This window comes from Ptychodera flava, chromosome 9 (genome assembly GCF_041260155.1).
Source record: "Ptychodera flava strain L36383 chromosome 9, AS_Pfla_20210202, whole genome shotgun sequence".
In the NCBI taxonomy this organism is placed as follows: Eukaryota; Metazoa; Hemichordata; class Enteropneusta; family Ptychoderidae; genus Ptychodera; species Ptychodera flava.
In genome coordinates this window covers 13,349,416-13,369,903 of record NC_091936.1, presented here as the reverse complement: position 1 = coordinate 13,369,903, position 20,488 = coordinate 13,349,416, and the positions used below count along the sequence as shown (strand labels likewise).

Here is a 20,488-nt window from a genome sequence, read left to right as displayed (position 1 = left end):
TATTCGCGCATGCCCATTTACGACGTTGACGATACCACGAAGAACAACATTTGCTCCGCCGTCCATGTGAGACTCAGGTAAATATGAGCATACACTTCTAAGAAAACGACCACAATCGATATTGCTCAACCCTAATGTTGAAAAAGCTGGTCTAGATCGGCTGGATATGACAAGTCCACCTGACACTCAACCGATTGCACAAAGTATTGTGACTGTTGGAACCCGGAAGTTAAACTGCTCCGTAAATGCTATTTTTATACTGTACGTAGATTCATATATATATGTACACATGCTACGGCTATCTCCAGTAATTGCATTGCGTTCACTCATAACATCTGTTGTATAGTAATCACAAGGTATATGTTACGGCATGAGGTATGCTCGAGTTGCTGTCTCCAAGGTACAGAATTGGTTTCGGATAGATGCCAAATGACACCAAGTACAAGTTGAACGATTTATCTGTGTTCACGTCACTGTGCTGTTGCAATTAGAAGTGTAAGAAGCTCAGTTTACGTCACTTCGCTGTTAAAGTATAAAATTGACTGATCTACAATCTTGTATTGACTACATCCAGCTCTCCTATTGTGACTTTCTAAAATATGGCATTGAATGACGCCATAGTAGGTTTTAAATGCTGACATGTTTACAAATTCGAACAGCACCCACTGTATTCTGAGTCTGACTCAGTGACTGGTTAACATCAAATCGAGATCACGTGTTATGTGTACGTGCTCTGCATAGTCTGATTGCGAATGCGTGCTAATAGTTCAATTGAGGATAAAATCACCATAAACGTAGGCTCAATCAAAGTCTTTTGTTTATCATATGACCACGACTGGGCTGTTTGTACACAATCAAGAAGTTATAGGCTTGAATCAAAGTTTTGACAGTCGTGATTTCCTCCATGGTTGGGGAACCTGCATAAATTAGCAAAAAAAATTCATGTGTGAGGCCTGCTGGATTTCCATTACAATTTTGAACTTGTCAAATTGCACGAGAAAGCAATAAATACTAAATGTAACATCCTTTTTAGCATAGCATCAGTGTGTCAAACAAATGTCTAATTACAAAAGTTTTGCAAAAACGTTGTTTAGTATCATTGTGATTTGGTCAAAATCCTTTCATATTCTTGAATCTTAAACATTGTTAAGCTTTCTTTTCTCTGTCTGCCTGTACAGCAAATATGTTAATGTAACCTGGAGTGGTAGGCATGTAGGCTGTGTGTATTTGCATAACAATTTTTTATGTTATGCAAATACGCACGACCTGGCATGAACTTGAGTGGACAATACCATACCCATCAGAAGCTGGTCCCTGCAATATCAAGTGATGAAAGCTTGTTGCTTTTTCCCATGATTCAAAATACAGTGTTGATGAAGCCCTAAACTGCAACTTCTGCCACTATTTTTTGTCTGGTTTTGTAAAAAATCGCAAGAGTCATGAAGGGCAAAAATAGCTTTTCAGTAAGAAGTGACCCCATAGTTAGCACACATTAAAAAATTCGCCTTGGTAAACTTCTCTTTAACTTATTGATGCCTAGCTATTAGATTAGTTCTTCCTCTACAGAATAGTACAAGGTCACAAGATACTCAAGGTGGTGTGGTAATGGTACAATAGACAATATTGTCATGATTGAGTTCCTGCCAAGTTCATATTTCACCATCATCTCATCACAACCGGCATCATTTTACAAGTGGTATAGCTTTCCATATGGAATCTTTCAATCTTTCGAAATCAAGAATAAAACTGTAGGGTCACCTGCAAATTTTGCTATCTCTCAAACAAATTACTCAAATTCACCAAATATTTAAGATTCAAAATGTTAACTCTATGAAAAAAAATGAAATTTTTGATTTTTACATATTATCCAAGGTGATAAAAATTCTAATTACTCCAGAAGCTTCAAAATTAGACTGTGGCAGATCAGAAAGGTATTGTAAAAATTTGAAAGTCCAAACATTTGTCCCTGAAATGGAGTTTTTCTCAAACTAAATGAAATATACCTGAGAGATTAGGTGCTGGGATTGGATTTTACCCTCTTTCAGTCTACAAATTAACAAATTTATGCCATCTTCCTAGACTTGTTTAGGCCAACTCCTAAGAATTATTTCATTACATTTGTATTGCAATATAGATATACATACATGTACACTGTGAACATGCTAATGATCATTTCAAAATTAATTTTGTAAACCATGAAATAAAAATGCTGCTTGTGTCAGTGAGATTAAATACTGTGCCAAACATCAAATGTCCAAAGTACACTGGCTTTAAAGTTAAGTGTTGCATACTTGTCAACATGGAAAAGATAATATAAGACAAACTCATAAAAGCAGTCTAAAATAAAATAAAATCGTAAATGTAAAGGAAATAAACTAAAAAGTGTTAATGAAAATAATAATATTGTATATTCTGCACCAGTTGTTTCCTATAAAGTCACTGACAGTAATTTTATGGTATACAAGGAGATCTCTGAAATAGTTTGTACTGTATTAAAGTAGGTATTGTTTGCACAATGAATTTCCATATAGGTATAAAAATGTAGCAAAGGTCAACATTCCCTTGCCAACTGCATATTTAGTTCTCTTTAGAGGAGCAATGAATTTTAGCTCACAGTTTGATGTCGTAAATCATTGACAAACCACAGCCATTTGTTGCAAGTTACATCAGGAATAAATGTGTGTGCCTAGAACAGTGAAGATATACTTTCACTTTGCATATATTTGTTGTCATTACTTTAGGCTAGAAACTTTTATGGCAAAATGTATGAAGGAAGATAATTTGCTGTGGTTGATACAAAAATTCATCCTTGACCACTATACATAATGATTCACTTATTATTTTAATTTTACATCAAAACTAAAATATTAGAAGTGCAGGTTGTTCTGTGTATTTCAACATAGACAGTAGAAGTGAGACTGTCTATGATTTCAATGATATCAATGATATTTTACTCTAAGACTTGTTGAAATGCCAACATTAGCTTCTACCATCTTTCACTGACATATTAAGATCTACTGTTACATATCACGGGGAATTAAAACACCCAAAATATTCACCCCTTTTTTCTAAGGAGTATTTCAATAATCATGTCTGTGGAAAGAGCGAAGCTTTTTCATACGGCTCCTGGTGTGTAGAAATTCATGGTTCATAAATTTTTTGAACAACACTCTTGGCAGGCTCTGAACAACGAGGTAGGGGATAATATCCGGTAATCCTCTAAATTGGATATGCAGTTCCCTTATCGCTCATGACTTTATCTCTGTTTTGATCGATACTATATAACATTATTGAATCGCAACATGCATAGGAAGATGTAATTGTATTGCCGTCTGGGTAATGCAGCCTCGCCACATTGTCTGTCTGGTAAATGGAAATTTAAATGGATTAAATTGGTTCAAGGAAACCAGCTGGAGAATAGGTTGTGGTTTCATATTGTCAGTCATTGTAGCTGCAGTGTTTTCAGATGATTTCATGGCATGGAGAGGAAGTTGATACAGAAAAAAACTCAGTTCAGCATGATGCCAAGATGAGAAATACATTTACATTTACATGTAGATTTTGTTAAAGCTTGCAACATACTGAATGTATGCTGTTGAGCATGGAAAGAATCATATTGTAGTGTCTTGTGGGACTGTTGAAATAGTCATAATTGTATTACAACTTTAGACTCCAACAAGAAATCTTAGACTGAAGATGAGTTTTGAAAGTCATGATGAGTTGTTGATCACATTTGAAATGTACATGTATGCGCAGCAAGCACCCTATGCGTGAAATCCCAGAATGCATCTTTGTTAGTCCCCCGGACACCGTCCGGGGGGACTTATAGGTTTGGTCATGTCCGTGCGTCCGTGCGTGCGTGCGTCCGTGCATCCGTTCACGCAGATATCTCAGAGATGCCTGGAGCAATTTCATTCAAACTTGGTACAAGGATTACTTCATATGTCATACAGATGCACGTCGATTTGTTTTCTGATACGATCCAATATGGCCGCCAGGCGGCCATTTTATTACAATTTTTTCATGTACAGAGCCATAACTCAGACATGTTTCAACCGATTTTATTCAAAGTTGGTACAAGGACATTGACCAATGTCATATATATGCACGTCAGTTTGTTTTGTGATACGATCCAATATGGCCGCCAGGTGGCCATTTTATTACGATTTTTTCATGTACAGAGCCATAACTCAGGCATATCTCAACCGATTCTATTCAAAGTTGGTACAAGGACATTGACCAATGTCTTAGATATGCACATCAATTTGTTTTGTGATACGATCCAGTATGGCCGCCAGGCGGCCATTTTGTTATGATTTTTTCATGTACAGAGCCATAACTCAGGCATATCTCAACCGATTTTATTCAAAGTTGGTACAAGGACATTGACCTATGTCATATATATGCATGTTGATTTGTTTTGTGATACGATCCAATATGGCCGCCAGGCGGCCATTTTATTACGATTTTTCATGTACAGTGCCGTAACTGAGACATATTTCAACCGAATTTATTCAAAGTTGGTACAAGGACATTGACCAATGTCATAGATATGCATGTCAATTTGTTTTGTGATATGATCCAATATGGCTGCTGTGCGGCCATTTTGTTACGATTTTATCGTGTACAGAGCCATAATTCAGGCATATCTCAACTGATTTTATTCAAAGTTGGAAATACTGCATCAAATTTCATGACACTTTGTACAGATGTTAAGCTCACATTGCTTTAACAGTGAAAAAGACATTTATCAGTGTCATTTTAATTAATTTGTAATTGCATATGTAATGAACTTTCCTAATTAGACTTAGAGTGATATATCCACAAATACAACGTCAAATTTGATGAAACTTGACACAGATGTTGATCTCATAGTGTTGTAAATACTGCATTAAACTTTATGAAATATGGTACCGGTGATAATCTATTAGTGTTAGGATAGTATGAAAAAATGTTTTGCAACATCCTGTCAACTAATTCCCAGTTGACTCATTTAATGACCTTTAGGATAGTGGCCTACATTGGTTTTATGTTTTCATCACCATGGAACTCATTCTTGGCCATTGAGTGCCATCTGTATCAAAGTATATTTATCACAGACCTAATGAATAGGACTCTATCCTCTCTGAGGACCTGTAATCAAAGTACCCATTAACAAGTGGGGACTGTGTCATCAACGATGACTTGTTTATTTCAGAAATGACACATGTTATTTCAAAACAGTGGTTTGTTTTTGTAGGTAACTAAGTCCAACTGTCTAAAGAAACTTGTGTACTGTGACGGCATTAATTTTCACTGGAATTTAATTTCACTGTTTTGGGATTCTAGTAAATTGATTTACTTGTCATTAAAACGATTGAATCTATCGATAATTAACATTTTCACTGGGATTTAAATTCACTGATTCGTAAGTAAAACAGCATAATCTATTGCTACATAGACCCTAAAAAAGAGTCTACAATTGCTATTAAGCACCTTCACTGGGATTTAATTTAGCGGAATTCATCTATCAGCGAAAATTGTGAAATTAAATCCCAGTGAATAATCAATACTTTCACTGTATATTATTCATGTACCGTACCTACTCTGTACCGAGTACTGAAAGGCATTTTTAAAGTAAATTTTTAGTAGCTTAGACATACTTGTCTTTGTCATTTCCAGAAGTGTGATACTGGACAGTGTGTGGTGCCTGTACATATTTGCAACTTTACTTTTATATTTATTTTATTCACCAGTTCAATTTTTAGTCCGCTTTTCAATTTATTAAAAAATATTCTCGCTGGGAATTGTTGCCCAGCAATTTGAATCCAGCATCTCTGTAGTGATATTTCAGGAGTACTAAAGCATTAGAATTGATGGGGCGTCATGAAACCAGCTTGAACAGATTTGTGCATCATTACTCAACTTACTCCCTTGTATCCATGGAGTTAACATTCAGAGATGACATGCCAGTGCAGGGTTGCCAGGGGAAACCATCATTCACATCTGTTGGCATGGTAACCACTTTTAAATCAACAAAGAGCTGTGGTCTGCATCCGTACAAGTGTAAATTAGGTTGGTTTTTTTTCCTGAAAAGGATGAAGGCCATGTTTTCACTTTTGTCTCCATCTCTGAGTATAACGATGTTTCATCTGCATTACATGTATTTTGGTTTCCATAACAACTCAAGTTGATCATGCACAACACTGCATTTAATTTGACTGATCCTCGTGCACTGTGGCACAGAAAATCTTCCGTTTTGCATAGCTGGATTCAGAAGTACATGACGGGCATAAAGACACATCAAAGAGCTTAATAGGACTTGCCGTACCTGACCAACTGCCAACATCTAGAGTGTTTATACAAATAGATGTACCTATTCTGCATAACAACGTTCATTATCATCCCTGGTTACACGTACTTGTTATTCATCCCACATATGTGTTACATTTAGGTATTCTTGAATCACACATTAGGTGTCTGACGGTATATGAATACGTTTATCAGTGGAAACATGTCCCTTGATGAGTGGCTCTGCTCTTGCAGAGAGAGTGAAAAAAAAAAAATGACGGATGCTAATTGAGATTGAATGATACATGATTGTGTAACCATAATGCAATATTTGGTTGTAAATGGAGTCGCCTGAACACCGCATATGAAACATTAGATTACAAATACACCCTGTGTGTGAATTGCTGTCTGCCCAGGGGAAATCTTTAATGTATTATGGAGACTGTACGGCCTTAAATGTAATCTTGTGTAACGGGGAATACTACTGGTGTTAACAGCTTTTACAGATGAGATAACTCCCCCCTCTTGCAAGACTTTAAAAAGAACCCCCTCAGATTGTAACTCTGCATTTGTGTGGTTTTCTCTGCAAAGGCATGGAGCTGGGTAATGGACTCGTACTTCAAGTCAGGAACGGCGGGATTCGGCGAATTCACGTCGGCGGCCGTCTGAGGAGGGCCGAACCTGTGGACTACGAAATCCACAGGGATCGAGTCAGAAGTGATAGAGTCAATATCGATGGTGATGTGCTCAGCTATCAGCCGGATCATTTACAAAGGGTGGGTCTATACATTGCTGCTGAAGCCCTCACTCCGGATCACAGCTATTTTGAGGTAAGATCGGTCAGTTTTTCTCTATGATATGTATGAGATGTGTTGTATGGGTTTGTTGATGTAAAAACTGAATGGACAAGAAAAGTTAAAATCCCATTTTACAGCTTTAGGTTTTTATGTATCTTCAAAAAACTTTTCGATGTGTTTGTGCAATTCTCGTTCTGCTCCCAAACTGTTGTCATATTGCCCAGTGTTCAAACTGTCAACACGGCCTGAACAAGAGAGGGTCCACTGTTACTGTTGACAAGTGAATTTTACTCTTACATTTACGTACTGACAAAAAGATCGCACATTGTACACATAGACAATGAGTTGTGTGGGCAAGGCTAAGTAAGACCTTGTATTTCAATGTATTTTATTGTGACAAATGGAAATTATAAACTTAGTTCATGGAACATAAAAATTAAAATATTATCAAAAGTTATAGCAAATGTCCAGCATGTGAAAAAATAAGTGTGGGCTGTTATGATTATGATGTTAACGTTCTCACATATATACCAGTATACTAGATATGTGTTCATAATGTCTGTACACTGTTTAGTATTTGAAGAACGAATGCAAATGGGAAAAATATGTACATGCACCTGAATCACTTTCAGTTCTGATATTATCAGCTATAGAAACTTAACTTCTTAAGTCATGTGGATATTTTATTTTCATGTTCATTTCTGTATTCAGGAAGGAAAAAATCTTTCAAAGTGGATAGGGCACCTTGATCATGCTACACTATGTCAATGCAATTGAAACAGATAGTAATATGTGTAGAGAATGGTTGTGAATATTTTGAACAATATATTTGAATACTGTCTTTTTTCGTATAATCTTACAGCACAGGCCTGTAAAACTGAAAAGAGAAAAGTAGCTGTAAGCTATGGTTTAATGTATGGTAAATTCAAATTGAAAAGTCCACAGAGCCTTGTCGTCTGTATGATAATTCCTTCCCAATGATGATTGATAGTATGATGTAGCTTGAAATCGATAAATGTGTTGACCATATCTGTTAAAGTACACATACAGGAAGACCTGTCTTTGCATATTTTGAAATATCCTGCAGTAAATGATGGAAGGAGTGTGGTAACTAAACCACATCTGTTCAGTCTATGGGGAGTTATGGTATGATCAGGAAATCTACCCAGATTTTTTTATCATTGATCGGTAAAGTGTTCAAAATTCACTGTGAACTGTCCATCAAAAGAAGGCCTACTTCATTGCAAGATACAATGCTGCACACGGCCATGTGGTGTACTTGAAATATATATCTTGAAGAAAGTACTGAGTAACAACAAGCATACTCTGCCATATTTTCATGGTAGCTTTACTGAACCTCAAAAAAAGGCAGTTTTGTCTTTGACGAATTCTAAAGTATAGCCAGTGTACCTGGAGGAATGAGAAGTGATTTTACAGGTGACAGCAAACATGCATTTAATTCTTTCAATGACAGAGACAATTTTTGTCTCCTCTATAAAATATAATCCAGCCAGTATATTTCAGATTCTCAGACAATTCTTACTTAGCTTTTCCCAAAGCTTTTGATCAAAAGCTGTAGCCCATGAAAAGTGATGTCAATGTGGTCCAAAATTATCAAAAAATTACAGGAAAATTCATAAAAATTGGTAAAATGTTGCACTAAACTTTTTGCGGAAAAAATTACGGCACTGAAATGGTTAAAACCTTTGATAATTTGCAGTATTTTTTGTAATACAGTAGTTGTACATTATTGTTGTATTGTAAACATCTTATATGTAGCACTGTGTATGTGTGTTTATCAATGGCTCTGGTAAACTGATGAGGAAAAGCTGTGAATTTTGACATGCTGTGAGGGTTTGGCAAGTTGTAGATGAAGAGGACAAAAAATCCTGAAAAATTATCAATTACTGTCCCTCGAAACTGTGACCCGCTAGATACTAGTTGTCAATGTTTCTGCTTGATTGCCAATTGTTCGGCAATAAGTGAATTATTAAAACCAAGACAAGGCACATGCTTGTATTGACTTGACGAGTAATCTCAATGCAGATACAATTTCATTATGCTGAGATGTCAAGGTAGAAAGAAATTCAAATTGTACAAATTGCCTTCCTCCAAGCTACAAATGGAAATTCAACACAATCAGTCTCGGCTGCTGGCGTTCAGTGATTCAATCTGTGAGAAAACGCCCAGTGGGCTATTTCGTCGAGGGGGCAATGCCACCTCTCGGTGATGGGGGAACTGCACTGTGTGAAAGTGAATAATGCTGCATTGATTCAATTTGATGGGCAAAATGCAGCCACTTGGAATAAAAATCTGTATTTCAGAACGGTAAATACCGACACAAATTGTGACACTGTTCTCGTTTCGGTATTACCTCTTGTATTATACCAGTCATGTGAAAAATCCGTACAAATTGAATGTGCATTTTATATGCTATAGCTGATGACTCAGTGTTTGACTGGTAGAAAACTTCAACATAGAACGCCGTTATTTGGTAAATTATTACCACCGGTCTTCACACAAGCTAGGTAATGCGGCAATAACTTTCCTTTTTTCCTCACATGCCGTGCTAGAGTGAAGTACATATATATATATATATATAATATATATATATACAGCTGTAATACTGGGATTGCATGTCTTATGGTGATCACTTTTTAGCTGCAGTTAATTAGAGCTGTGCTGCATTAGGATTATCATGGATTATGGTAGAATAGTGTTTTGGATTCTGACTACTAGTAAAACACACAAAGCCCATGGATGTATAAAAACAATCTACACTCTTGTGTGATTGTTTAATGAGATTGTACCGTATTTTCAAATGAAAATCTGGTTATCAGAAGACACCATTCAGTAAGCAGATCTCGAGTTAAAAAAAAAATGAAATTACACAGTGTAGAATCTCATTCTGAGTCTTCTTCTTTCAGAAAGTGACATCATGCATTGATTTATAGTTTTGGACTACACATATGTGATTATTTACAGATTGAAATTGTGGACACAGGCGAATTAGGGACCATCGGCGTGGGCTTGGTACCCAAAGATTACAAACTGGAAAGACAGCCAGGGTGGTTTTCTGATTCTATCGGCTACCATGCAGATGATGGAAAGTAAGTATAGTATGGTAGTGGTGTGCTGCAGAATGGATTAAAGTGATCACATTTTGAAGTCCACAGGCAGACAGTCACTTTACAAAAATAGTGGATGATAATTATCATTAAAAATATAGACATCTACTGGTTCCAATTACTCGTTTTCAAAGGTCTATAATGATTATCAGGTGGTAGCAACTCAAAAAATCCCATGAAGGGTGATTAAAATCCCAGTGCCAAGAATTTTCTGTCATTTTCTTTCATCACACAGCCATGAGCAGCCTTTGTAGACATCTCAATGATCCAGTTACGAGTGTGTCCACTCTTGCGATGACCAAGTCTTTCACTGTGATTCATTCAGACTCATTTTTTTTATCATCAAAACTTCATTAATGAAGCAAGTGACTTTACTCTGGGAAGGCTTGCCCTGCCCCGGAGTCAATGCAATTCAAATCTCATCATAGAAAGACTCTGACGTGACCATTGAGAGATGCCCGATGGACGGATGAGTCACTGTGTTCAACTTGAAAGTCAGTGTAGTGAACAGTGTGTTCATTCATTGTAGCTGTATCACCATGTATCAGTCACTCCTGCTCAAATCTCAGGTATTTCTCTTCTGTTTCTGCAGATTGTTCAAGGCCAACGGCCACGGACGGCCGTTCGGTCCGAAGTGCCACAACGGGGACAGAATGGGTTGCGGCATCAAGTTTGATGAGCTAGATTACGAAGAAGGTGTCAGACAAAACGTGCCGGTGTTTTTCACACGGAATGGGAAAGAAGTGAGTAATCTATGCAGTCACAGACAGTAATACGTATTATTCTAAAAGCAAACCACTGTACACTATTTGCGCTGCCTCGTAAATTTGCTCATCTGCTGTACAAAATTATTTATCTTACTGTATCAAATGTTGCAGTGCCAAGGCAAAGCTGTGATGATACTTAACCCTCACACCCCCATTTCCTGTATATGGATCCCCCTTCCCTATATAAAACAATGGGGATATACCAATGTCAATGTCAGTGTAAGGATTAAATCTATAGCAAGAGACTCAAATATAAGCTAAAAACTCAGAAAATAGGTCAATATGAACTGACAAGCCTCCGTCGTGACATGGAATGAAAAATTGCCAGTTCACTTTCAGATGTAGACATTATGTGCTGACTCATGATATACTGTCTTAAGATATGTCATACTCGGTAAAACCCAGGTTTCTCAATTTTGTTTATTATTTGTCTTGTCAGTGAAATTGTTTGATATTGAATTAATGTATTTAATAGAAAACATGCCTTGTTTGTTGTCAAAAAGCTGAAAAAGAATTATACTCCTACATATCCAACATGAACTAAAAGGATTGTCAATATGGCAAATGTCCAATGTAACCAATCTGCCCTTGACACTGAGGTCACAGTTTGGAAGAAAAGCCAGCAGCTCATTAACATTTAATTAACAGTACAATTAAATCAGCCATTTACTTGCAGAAGTATTGATAATTATGTGTACTGGGCCAGAAAGAGTAATAAATGTGATTGAAGTTGCTTTATAATTGCCTTTCCTTCACTAATATTATGCAAATTTTCCTCTGATGTTACCATAAATGAAGATGAACAATACAACTCCAGTGTACAAATGTACATAATGTATGTGACACGAGGTTTACTTTTTCTAGATCAGCTGTCTGCTACAATTTTATCATCATAAGTAAAAGCATTTTGTATGAAAATTGCAGTATCATTCACACAATTTGAATAATTGATCCCTTTCTGAAAGGGAGCTCGGTATATTTTCAGTGATTCATATTCATATGCATAGATATGGCATTGGAGTGTACACCCTTCAACATGGGCATCACATTGTATGTGTGACAGTAAATACATATTTTTACAGTGTCATGAGTCACATAGTAGATATGTGTGTATCTTTGTGGAGTGATTCATCATCGGTTTAGCATTTCACTGAAAATGAATATCACTATGGCTGAAAATAACAAATGAAGTGAGAGATGCTATGCAAGCTGTGCTGAGAGAGGTTTGTTCATGCAATGATACAAGTATCAGATTGGTTATAAAATATCAAATTTACAAGCAATTAATGTAAATGAAATGGAGTTTCAAAGTTTGAAAGGAGTGCATATTTGAAAATAACGTTTCCATGCATGTTCAACATAAATGGCAAAAAGATAAATAACGGTAATATATGCAGTCATGTTGTACAGTATATCTATATATCGTTCCAGCAAAACCATTTCCTAGTGAAGTAGCGTTTGATGTACATTGGAGTAATTTTCTAGTTCATTCATGTGTGTAATTGGCCGTTCTGTTTGGTTTCGATTGCAGATCGGCACAGTGATGGCCCCGATGCCAGCCGGTGGGCTGTTCCCTGGTGTGGGTATGCATTCAGTCGGGGAGGAGGTCAAACTCCACATGGATGCTGATTGGGTGAACCTTGAGGAGGACATGCTGATTGACAGCTGTGAAGATGATTGGGCAAGGTTACATGATGTCAGGGTCAATGGACTGGTGAGAATTTGATTGGTTGATTTATATTCAATAAATAACTGCTCTGATTTGGTCTGATCTGCTGATCCTATTAGGAAACGCTCAATGCAGTGGTAAAGAGTAGGCCTGAAAAATAGCATAGAATATGTCTGTAGCTTTCATATGCTTTATGTATGGTGGAATTTTCAGTATAGCTAATGTATGTATGTCTAGTGGTTGTAATATGTGTGTGCATATGTTTATGTACGTGTGTGTATGTCTTTGTGTCAGTTCAGTGTGTATGTATATGAATGTCTGTTATATGTACTTTTAAAATGCCTGATATTGCTGATCTGTATGTATGTGCACATGTTTCTTTATGGTAGTGTATGTATTTATGACTATATTTCGTTCACATTTTGATGTTCTGATTAATAAATCCTGTCACGTTTCCTCTTATCAGATGTTAGAGTATGTTGGCAGGGGTCGCAGTATCGCCGATGTCGGCCTGGCACAAGCCCGGAAACCCCTGACCCCAACGAGTCACTATTTTGAAATAGAAATTGTTGACCCAGGGAAGAACTGTTACATAGCCATAGGACTAGCACACAGAGACTATCCAAAACACAGACACCCTGGCTGGAACAAGGGATCAATCGCCTATCATGCAGGTACAGTGCTGTATGATTGGTATCTTTCAAACAAAACAAAATTTCCAGATTAAAGTTGGAAATTAAAAAGTGTAAGCTTCAGTAGTCACTCTCTCATTCGATGAAACTCTGATGAAACTGGAGCTGAATGTATGCATATCATGAGCAATGGCTAAAACACAAAAAACAGAAGTTTGTCAATATAGATTGACAAGGTCCATTGAATCAAGTTAACTAGTACCTCTTCTTGTCAATGTAGACAGACATACAGACAGACAGACAGACAGACAGACCTACTACTCACATGCCTGATCTGCAGTTAACAGTCCTATTTGTAAACATTTAGGGTTACAAGTGTCTGTGTGTCAGCACAGGCTCTTCCTAATACTTGTGATATTCCTGTCACATCAAAAATGTGTTGTCTTCGCTGAATACCCAAAGAAACTGAAAAAAGTCTTTGTGTGCAGAAAGTATTTATGTAAATGTTTTATGATCACACTTTGTGACACATGCAAATTTCACAATTGAACTAGCAAAGTGCACCAACATCTGATGCAGAGCATCAATAAAACTTGATGCTAAATACCAACTTGATGAAAGTTTTATATGAATTCTTCTAACAATTCTTGTTTTGTTTTCTCCATCAGACGATGGCAAAATATTCAAAGGCAGTGGCATTGGTGATCCATTTGGACCAAGGTGTTACAAAGGTGATCTCATGGGCTGTGGTATCATGTTTCCAAGAGACTATCTAGCTGAAAGGTAAACGATTTGTTACCCACCAATTAGAGTTGCTCAATCAATGCTAATTTGCATATATCCATATATGGTAAAACAGCCATCTCAGCCATATTTTCTGATGTAGTGTCAGTAGTTGTCGTACAGTGTTTTTTGCTTGATCCCAAATGAAAATCAATGATTGGCTTCCAGAAATGCACGTTACTGAATTCACTCTTTCACCAACATGGTTTGGCCAGAATCCAACTTTATCAATGGTGATTTGTGGCCCTGTGGACAGGAAATTTAGGTGAGCACATAAAACGGTCAGTTGTTGTGAACATTCCTCACAATTCCTTGTGAGCAGCTTCTCTAAATGTCTGCTGGTAATTATTTGGTGTACATGTAAGTTGAACTATTGGAAAGACAAGGTAATGTCTTGTTTCTAGGAAACGTGTGGTTGAAACAAGTTTTTGTAAAACAAGATGTTTCTAGGAGGTGATTCAATAATTCCAAATAAAAATATGTGTGTGTTTCTGGTAACATGCCTCCTATATTATGGTAGGTAGGTAGTTCTGAGGAAATTTTTTGTTTTTACTTTGGCTGAGACCCATTAAATATGGTAAACTTTAGAGAATTTATCGAAATTTGTTGAAAATGCAAAAACAAATGTCTAGGTTTGGTGGGTTTTTCTAGGGTCGGGTGGGTTCTAGGAAACAAACACACATGTGTTTTGATTTCAATTGATTTTGATATCATCCCAAGTTGAAGTACTGTTTCTTTGTACATGGATTTGTGTAGCATGTACCCTGTGTGAGTAGGTGACATAAACTTTCATCAATATTGATTCTTCAGTGACGTTGAAAGTGACGACGACAAAGCTGAAGAGCCAGAGCGCCATCGTCATGAAGACGACCATGTCAATGATTTCTATGAATTGGAAGAGTACTTAGACAGCAGCTCAGAAGATGAAGAGTGGTATCAAGATGGCAAAGAAGACGGCGTCAAAGTACAGGTGAATAGAATTCATAGCTAATTTAAATATTGGGAAGAAATCTCTTTATGATAGTTTGTGTGTGTTCGATAGTTGACAATAGCAGCTTGCTGAAGTTACCAACATTTGGTATTAAATCTCAGTACTGAGTTATTGAATATACTTGATGTGTGTCAGTGGGTGGGGGAGAGAGAGAGAGAGGGAGAGAGAGATTGAGACAGAGACAGAGAGAGATTATGTGGAATGTTAGCACTTATGGCAGTCATGTTTTTGTTGGAATGCGTAAAAAGAAGAACTACACAGTTTTAAAATCATCTAACAAATCTGACTGTTATGATTTCACAAAGTAAAAAAATTATTCTTGGAGATTGTCACCATTAGCATGGCTGATCTGACATTGTAGTAGCTCACTCAACTCTGCCTTTCATGTGACATGCTTGATCTATTTAATTCTGTGAATATGCTAAATACAAAAATGAAGGAATATGTGAGATACAATGATGCTTTTCAGAAGAGAAAAAAGAAGAGACCTGTGCAAAGAAAAGACTTATAAACCATATCCCAGTTTACCTTGTATCATAGTATCCAGATATGGTTTTGCTTTAAAACCATACACTGACCATGCATCTCTTTCTCACCAGATTTTCTTCACTCGTAACGGCAAAACTGTTGGCCGACGGGAAGTGAGGATACCACAGGGTGGCTTCTTCCCTACCATCGGAATGCTCAGCTGTGACGAAAAAGTGCGAGTGGATCTGAAACCCCTGACAGGCTGAAACTCATCCTTTTATGCCATTTGCTGAAATGGGTCATGTGACAAGACTAAGCAAGTGATGTCATCACATGTTTCTTTGACTTAAACTTGTTACGAGCCATTCCATTGGATGTTCACTACTGTCATGAACGTTGCCATGTTCACTGAAAATTTATGCAACTGTAAGTCTTTTCTGTGACAAGGACAGATATTTTACTATATTTTATTGCTTGGAAGGAGCAGAAATACTCATGAAATTGAGGAGAACATTTAGTTCTTACATTTACATGTAAATATATTATGCCTAGTACTATTTTGTCTTTAAATTTATGTTCTTGGGATTTTATATAAGTTAATTATTCTATGAAGTGAAAATAATTATATTACTTTAGAGGGAAAATACCTGATAAATTCATGTACATTTGCGGTGTATTATCTTAGCTGTACAGAACAGGAATGGTCGTCTAGCTTTTTTTCTAAGAATTATTTTATTTGTTCATGCTGAATAGAAGCGGTTCTATCCTACTTATGCTTTCTGCAGTTTTGAAGTTGTATCTGTCTCAAAAGTTAACATTTTGAAGTGTTTATAACGTCTTTGTGTTGTATCTGTTTCTTGTTTTATTTTTGTCATCAATAGCCATTACTTTTTCTTGATGTTGCCGTGTTTTCAAAGATAGTCCCTGTCAGCTTGGAAACAATTTGCCTCCCTCATGTGGTATTTGCAGAGTTCTTGTCAAAAGGGCCAGCGCAGGTACAAATGGAAACTTGTAGCATTCATTTGACAGCTTGAACTCAGAGGGGTCACTCAGTTCATGAAAAGTACGCCACTTTCATAAGTAGATTTCACTCAAGTTATTAAGGAATAGCCAATTATACAGTGATAATACAGTAACATTTGTGAGAAGTTCTCTTTGGGTAACAGATATGGAAATAAACACCCCTGTCTGTGTAAAAATTAGGGGGGTATTAGGTGGGGAGTTTGGCTCCAAGTGACATTCAGAGATGCAAATGCAAATGGAAAGACAAAGGGAGTTTATTTAAACTTCTTTTGTCATTTTCAGACTGTAGGGAATGGGTACAAGTGAATATTAGTGGGTGTGCTCAATCACCGGGACTGAGATATTGACCTCTGACCTTTTCACCACAATGATTGTGGACTAGGGGTGTGAACAGGGTAATGCTGGTACCACTGGTGAATGTTACTGGGAATCCATAATCCAGGGATCCCTGTTGTTTAACACCAGAATCTTGAGAGGGGTAACAGAATGTGACAACGTTTCCCGGCCACTTACATCACATTCTAATTGCAAAAACACTGTATGTATCACATGATGAAAGCCATGTTGATAATTTTTATTACTGTTTTACAAGAATGAACCCATGGGTGTACTTTGCAATTGTTTTCCAATACAGATGAACTCTATTAAAGCAGGGTTGCAGGTTTAGCAATTTATAATGGTATAAGTTTGGTGCTACATAATGTAACCAGGTGCATAGTTTGATGTTATGCATGCACTAGGTGCACTGATAATGCTTGTATTTCTATGATTGTTCCGTAATACAGACTATCAAAGCATTAGGGAAACCAGTGATATTTATTTTCCAGAAGGAAATGTTCCTATGCTTATTTATTGGACGAAAGGACGGAATTTGAAATAATTTATCCTTTCAGTTTTTGTGACATTTCCACTTTGACAATCTGTGTTGTTTCAATGCTACATTAGACTCTTTCATGGCCTCTCCATTCACTTTGCCCTGACATGCACAGATGCGCCCAAAATAGTTCAGCTGTGTGTGTATAGGTTCTTTAGATTGTGCAGTATCTTTTGCATTTTTTTGATCGGATGGCTTTTGAAATCAAAAGGAACTAATGTAAAAATACTTACTGAAATGTGACCACGGAATGTGTTTCAAACATTGGCGATAAAATCGTAAATTGGATTTTAACAACTAAATAATTTTCGACTTGCAAGTCATATATGGTCACTGCAACTGTACAAAACTGAATTATCGGCCAAATCCAAGGATTGAAAGTGTTGCATTTTCAAAGAAACATATGGCTGAATAATGGGAATCTTAAACATCACTCTAAAGAGTGGATGGTATATTTTTGGTACATAAAATGCAAAAAGATACAGCTTGTGGGGCTTTCAGAATGCAACTCGCCCAGCTTTGCAAACTCTATACACAGGTCAAACTTTGAGGGCGCACTTGCAGGTGGAAGGGTAAGGCAAGTTGCAAAGCCAGTAGGAAGAGGTTATGTGGGACTCTCAAAGCCAAATTGCATGATGTATAAAAATCATTTTTATGGGTTATGTATAGCTGTTACCTTTGAATGGGTAGGATTCCGTTGTGATACTCTCATTTTAGATACCTGATAGTAACTTTAGAGGACATCTTCAGCCTAAGTCGGATAGATAAAATGTTGCAAGCTGTCTTCCTGAATGTCCAGTGGTGTTCTATACCCACATTCATTCGATATTTAGTAGATAGGTGAGAGCACATCAAGATGTATGTGCAGTTGGCCGTTGGCGGCGCTGTTCTCAAGTAGTTGTATCACTGTTGTTTCACATCTCCAGAACACATTGTAGTACGAAAAAGCTACATCTAATGGCTGCTGCGTTTTCAATACTTAAAAATGAATAACATCATGATGACCTCTCACTGTTTATGTACAAATTGAAATAAATGAAATGAATTTGTCTTGTTTTCATATAGACCTAATATGCACAGCAGAGGGACGTCACCAACATGTAGATGTCATAAAAGTGGGGTGAGGGAAATTAGTTTATAGGGTAGATGGTAGTTATCCTTAAAAAGCTTCACATGCAAGTTTCAGTGTTCTTGTTCAAATTAGTGTTCATCCATAGTAAGATTCACAGTGTATGTCATTCATTTTATTTAACAGTTGAATTCCATTGTTTTGTCATATTCAGACGTTAAAGCACACCATATGTAGTACAGACCAGTCATCAACAGTATACGTAATTCATGAGCACATGCACCCACTGGTATTGTGATTGTGTAATTTACAGGCAACGTTGAAAGTCTTTCTTTCAGAAAATACAAAGTATGATATTTGAAAATGTTATTTTTATACAGTGTTTGCGGAGGAAAAATGAGCCAAGTTGACACGGTTGTAGTACAGCTTGTCCGGTAAATATTGCAGCTGTTGTATTCACTTGTTTAAAACAAAACTTTAGTCTATCTTAAGATGTTGTGCAAAGGTGTCAAAACTACACCAAAAATTGTTTCAAAAAAAATTCCACTACTCTACTGTACTTTGTTTCATTTAAAAATTATTCATGGTATTAAAGCAAAGCTGATATTTTGAGAAATGTATCATCTCCAATTACCGGTACTACTGGACCAATGTTCAACTTTGCAAGTGTTTCCAATACTGAATGTATGTAGTTTGTCAGACGTTACCTATAACCGAAAGGAAAAAAAAACAAGGTCAAGTGCAAATAATTGCATTGACCTGGATCATAAACCCTCGAGAAAACAAATCTCGAGGGTCTATGCCTGGATGTGGGACGTTGGTTTTACCTTGACAATAAATACAGCATATCCTTAGTCTTTCCCTGTTTCTGTCCAGGTTCAGTTAAAAGGGATTGTAGTACACTAGCATATACGAAGATAATGTAACTTCACTTCAAATGACAATCCATGAGAGGGTTTGTTCGCGTTAAAAAGTTTTATGAAGGTACAAATGAAATCCTTGTAGCATTGTAATTAATCAATCAATAATTTGATACAGGTGTTTGATGATGTGATACACTTTTAGTCTGCCCGGAGTTGATCTGACCTTCAAGTAACAGCAATAATCACATTCTTTCAATTATTGTGAAAATTCTTTTGCTTTGGTGTAGTCAATACCATAGCGATACAATTATGTGGGATCTCTCCTCTGACCCTGTTTTAAGAAATTGTCCATCTTGCCAACAAAAGATGGAAACTGTCTTGTGTGTGATAGGTCCCGAAAGCTAAAGTTTGTACTTTTTTGGAAGTTTCATTGTCATCTTCTCTGCCCAATCAGTTTGTGAACTGTACAATGCACAGTAGTGTGTTCACACTTGGAATAATTTTTCAGAATAAAGCATTTGTATGAAAGGAAACCTGTAGTTTGTGTGATTGTACACATACTTTTAATGTTCGCCTTTCATCACACACATCTTGAGTGTCTGTGTTTATACCCGGTAAGACGCCATGGAAGTTTTGCAATACAAGGACTATGCCGAGTGCATGAATATTTATGCAGTTTCTCATCACAATCCGATTAAAATCCAATATAGAGTTGGGTCTTTTACACAATCATATTGTGGTCATTTCTGTGGTCCTCCCCTCTCTACCATGGAAACAATGACCACACTGAAAATTTTTGGGCCAAAAAATATTCGTAGAAAATGGTACTTATCCCCCAAAATGATTAAATTTGTATAGTTTGCACAAGGTATCTATGAACAAATTATTAAACTGGCAAGCGGTTCAAGTTTCAGCATTTTGACTGATTTTCCTACTTGAACCTCGTGTGCATATTTTCAACACCACGTTCATTTGAACAAATTCACATCTCCATCCTATGATGCACCTACATACCAAATGCTCAGACGGCAGGTGCTGCAGTTCTCAAGTTATTGATGTGGATGATAATACATACATGCATATTTTTCTAGCCTGTAAGATTAACTTCTTTTAATTTGTCAACTATATATGTATTGCACGCGGGAGTGAAAAAT

General features: G+C 36.8%; 1 protein-coding gene across 1 annotated transcript; it reads left to right on the top strand.

Annotated features, from left to right (window-relative positions):
• The first annotated feature begins 9 nt into the window (after positions 1–9).
• On the top strand, positions 10–19,867 carry LOC139140040 (SPRY domain-containing protein 3-like). The gene is made up of 9 exons (XM_070709033.1): positions 10–77; positions 6,862–7,100; positions 10,053–10,177; positions 10,788–10,938; positions 12,494–12,676; positions 13,098–13,305; positions 13,932–14,046; positions 14,857–15,016; positions 15,637–19,867. The coding sequence occupies exons 2-9, from the start codon at positions 6,864–6,866 to the stop codon at positions 15,769–15,771; spliced, it is 1,314 nt and encodes a 437-aa protein (XP_070565134.1). The 5' UTR covers positions 10–77; positions 6,862–6,863; the 3' UTR covers positions 15,772–19,867.
• The last annotated feature ends 621 nt before the right edge of the window (positions 19,868–20,488 follow it).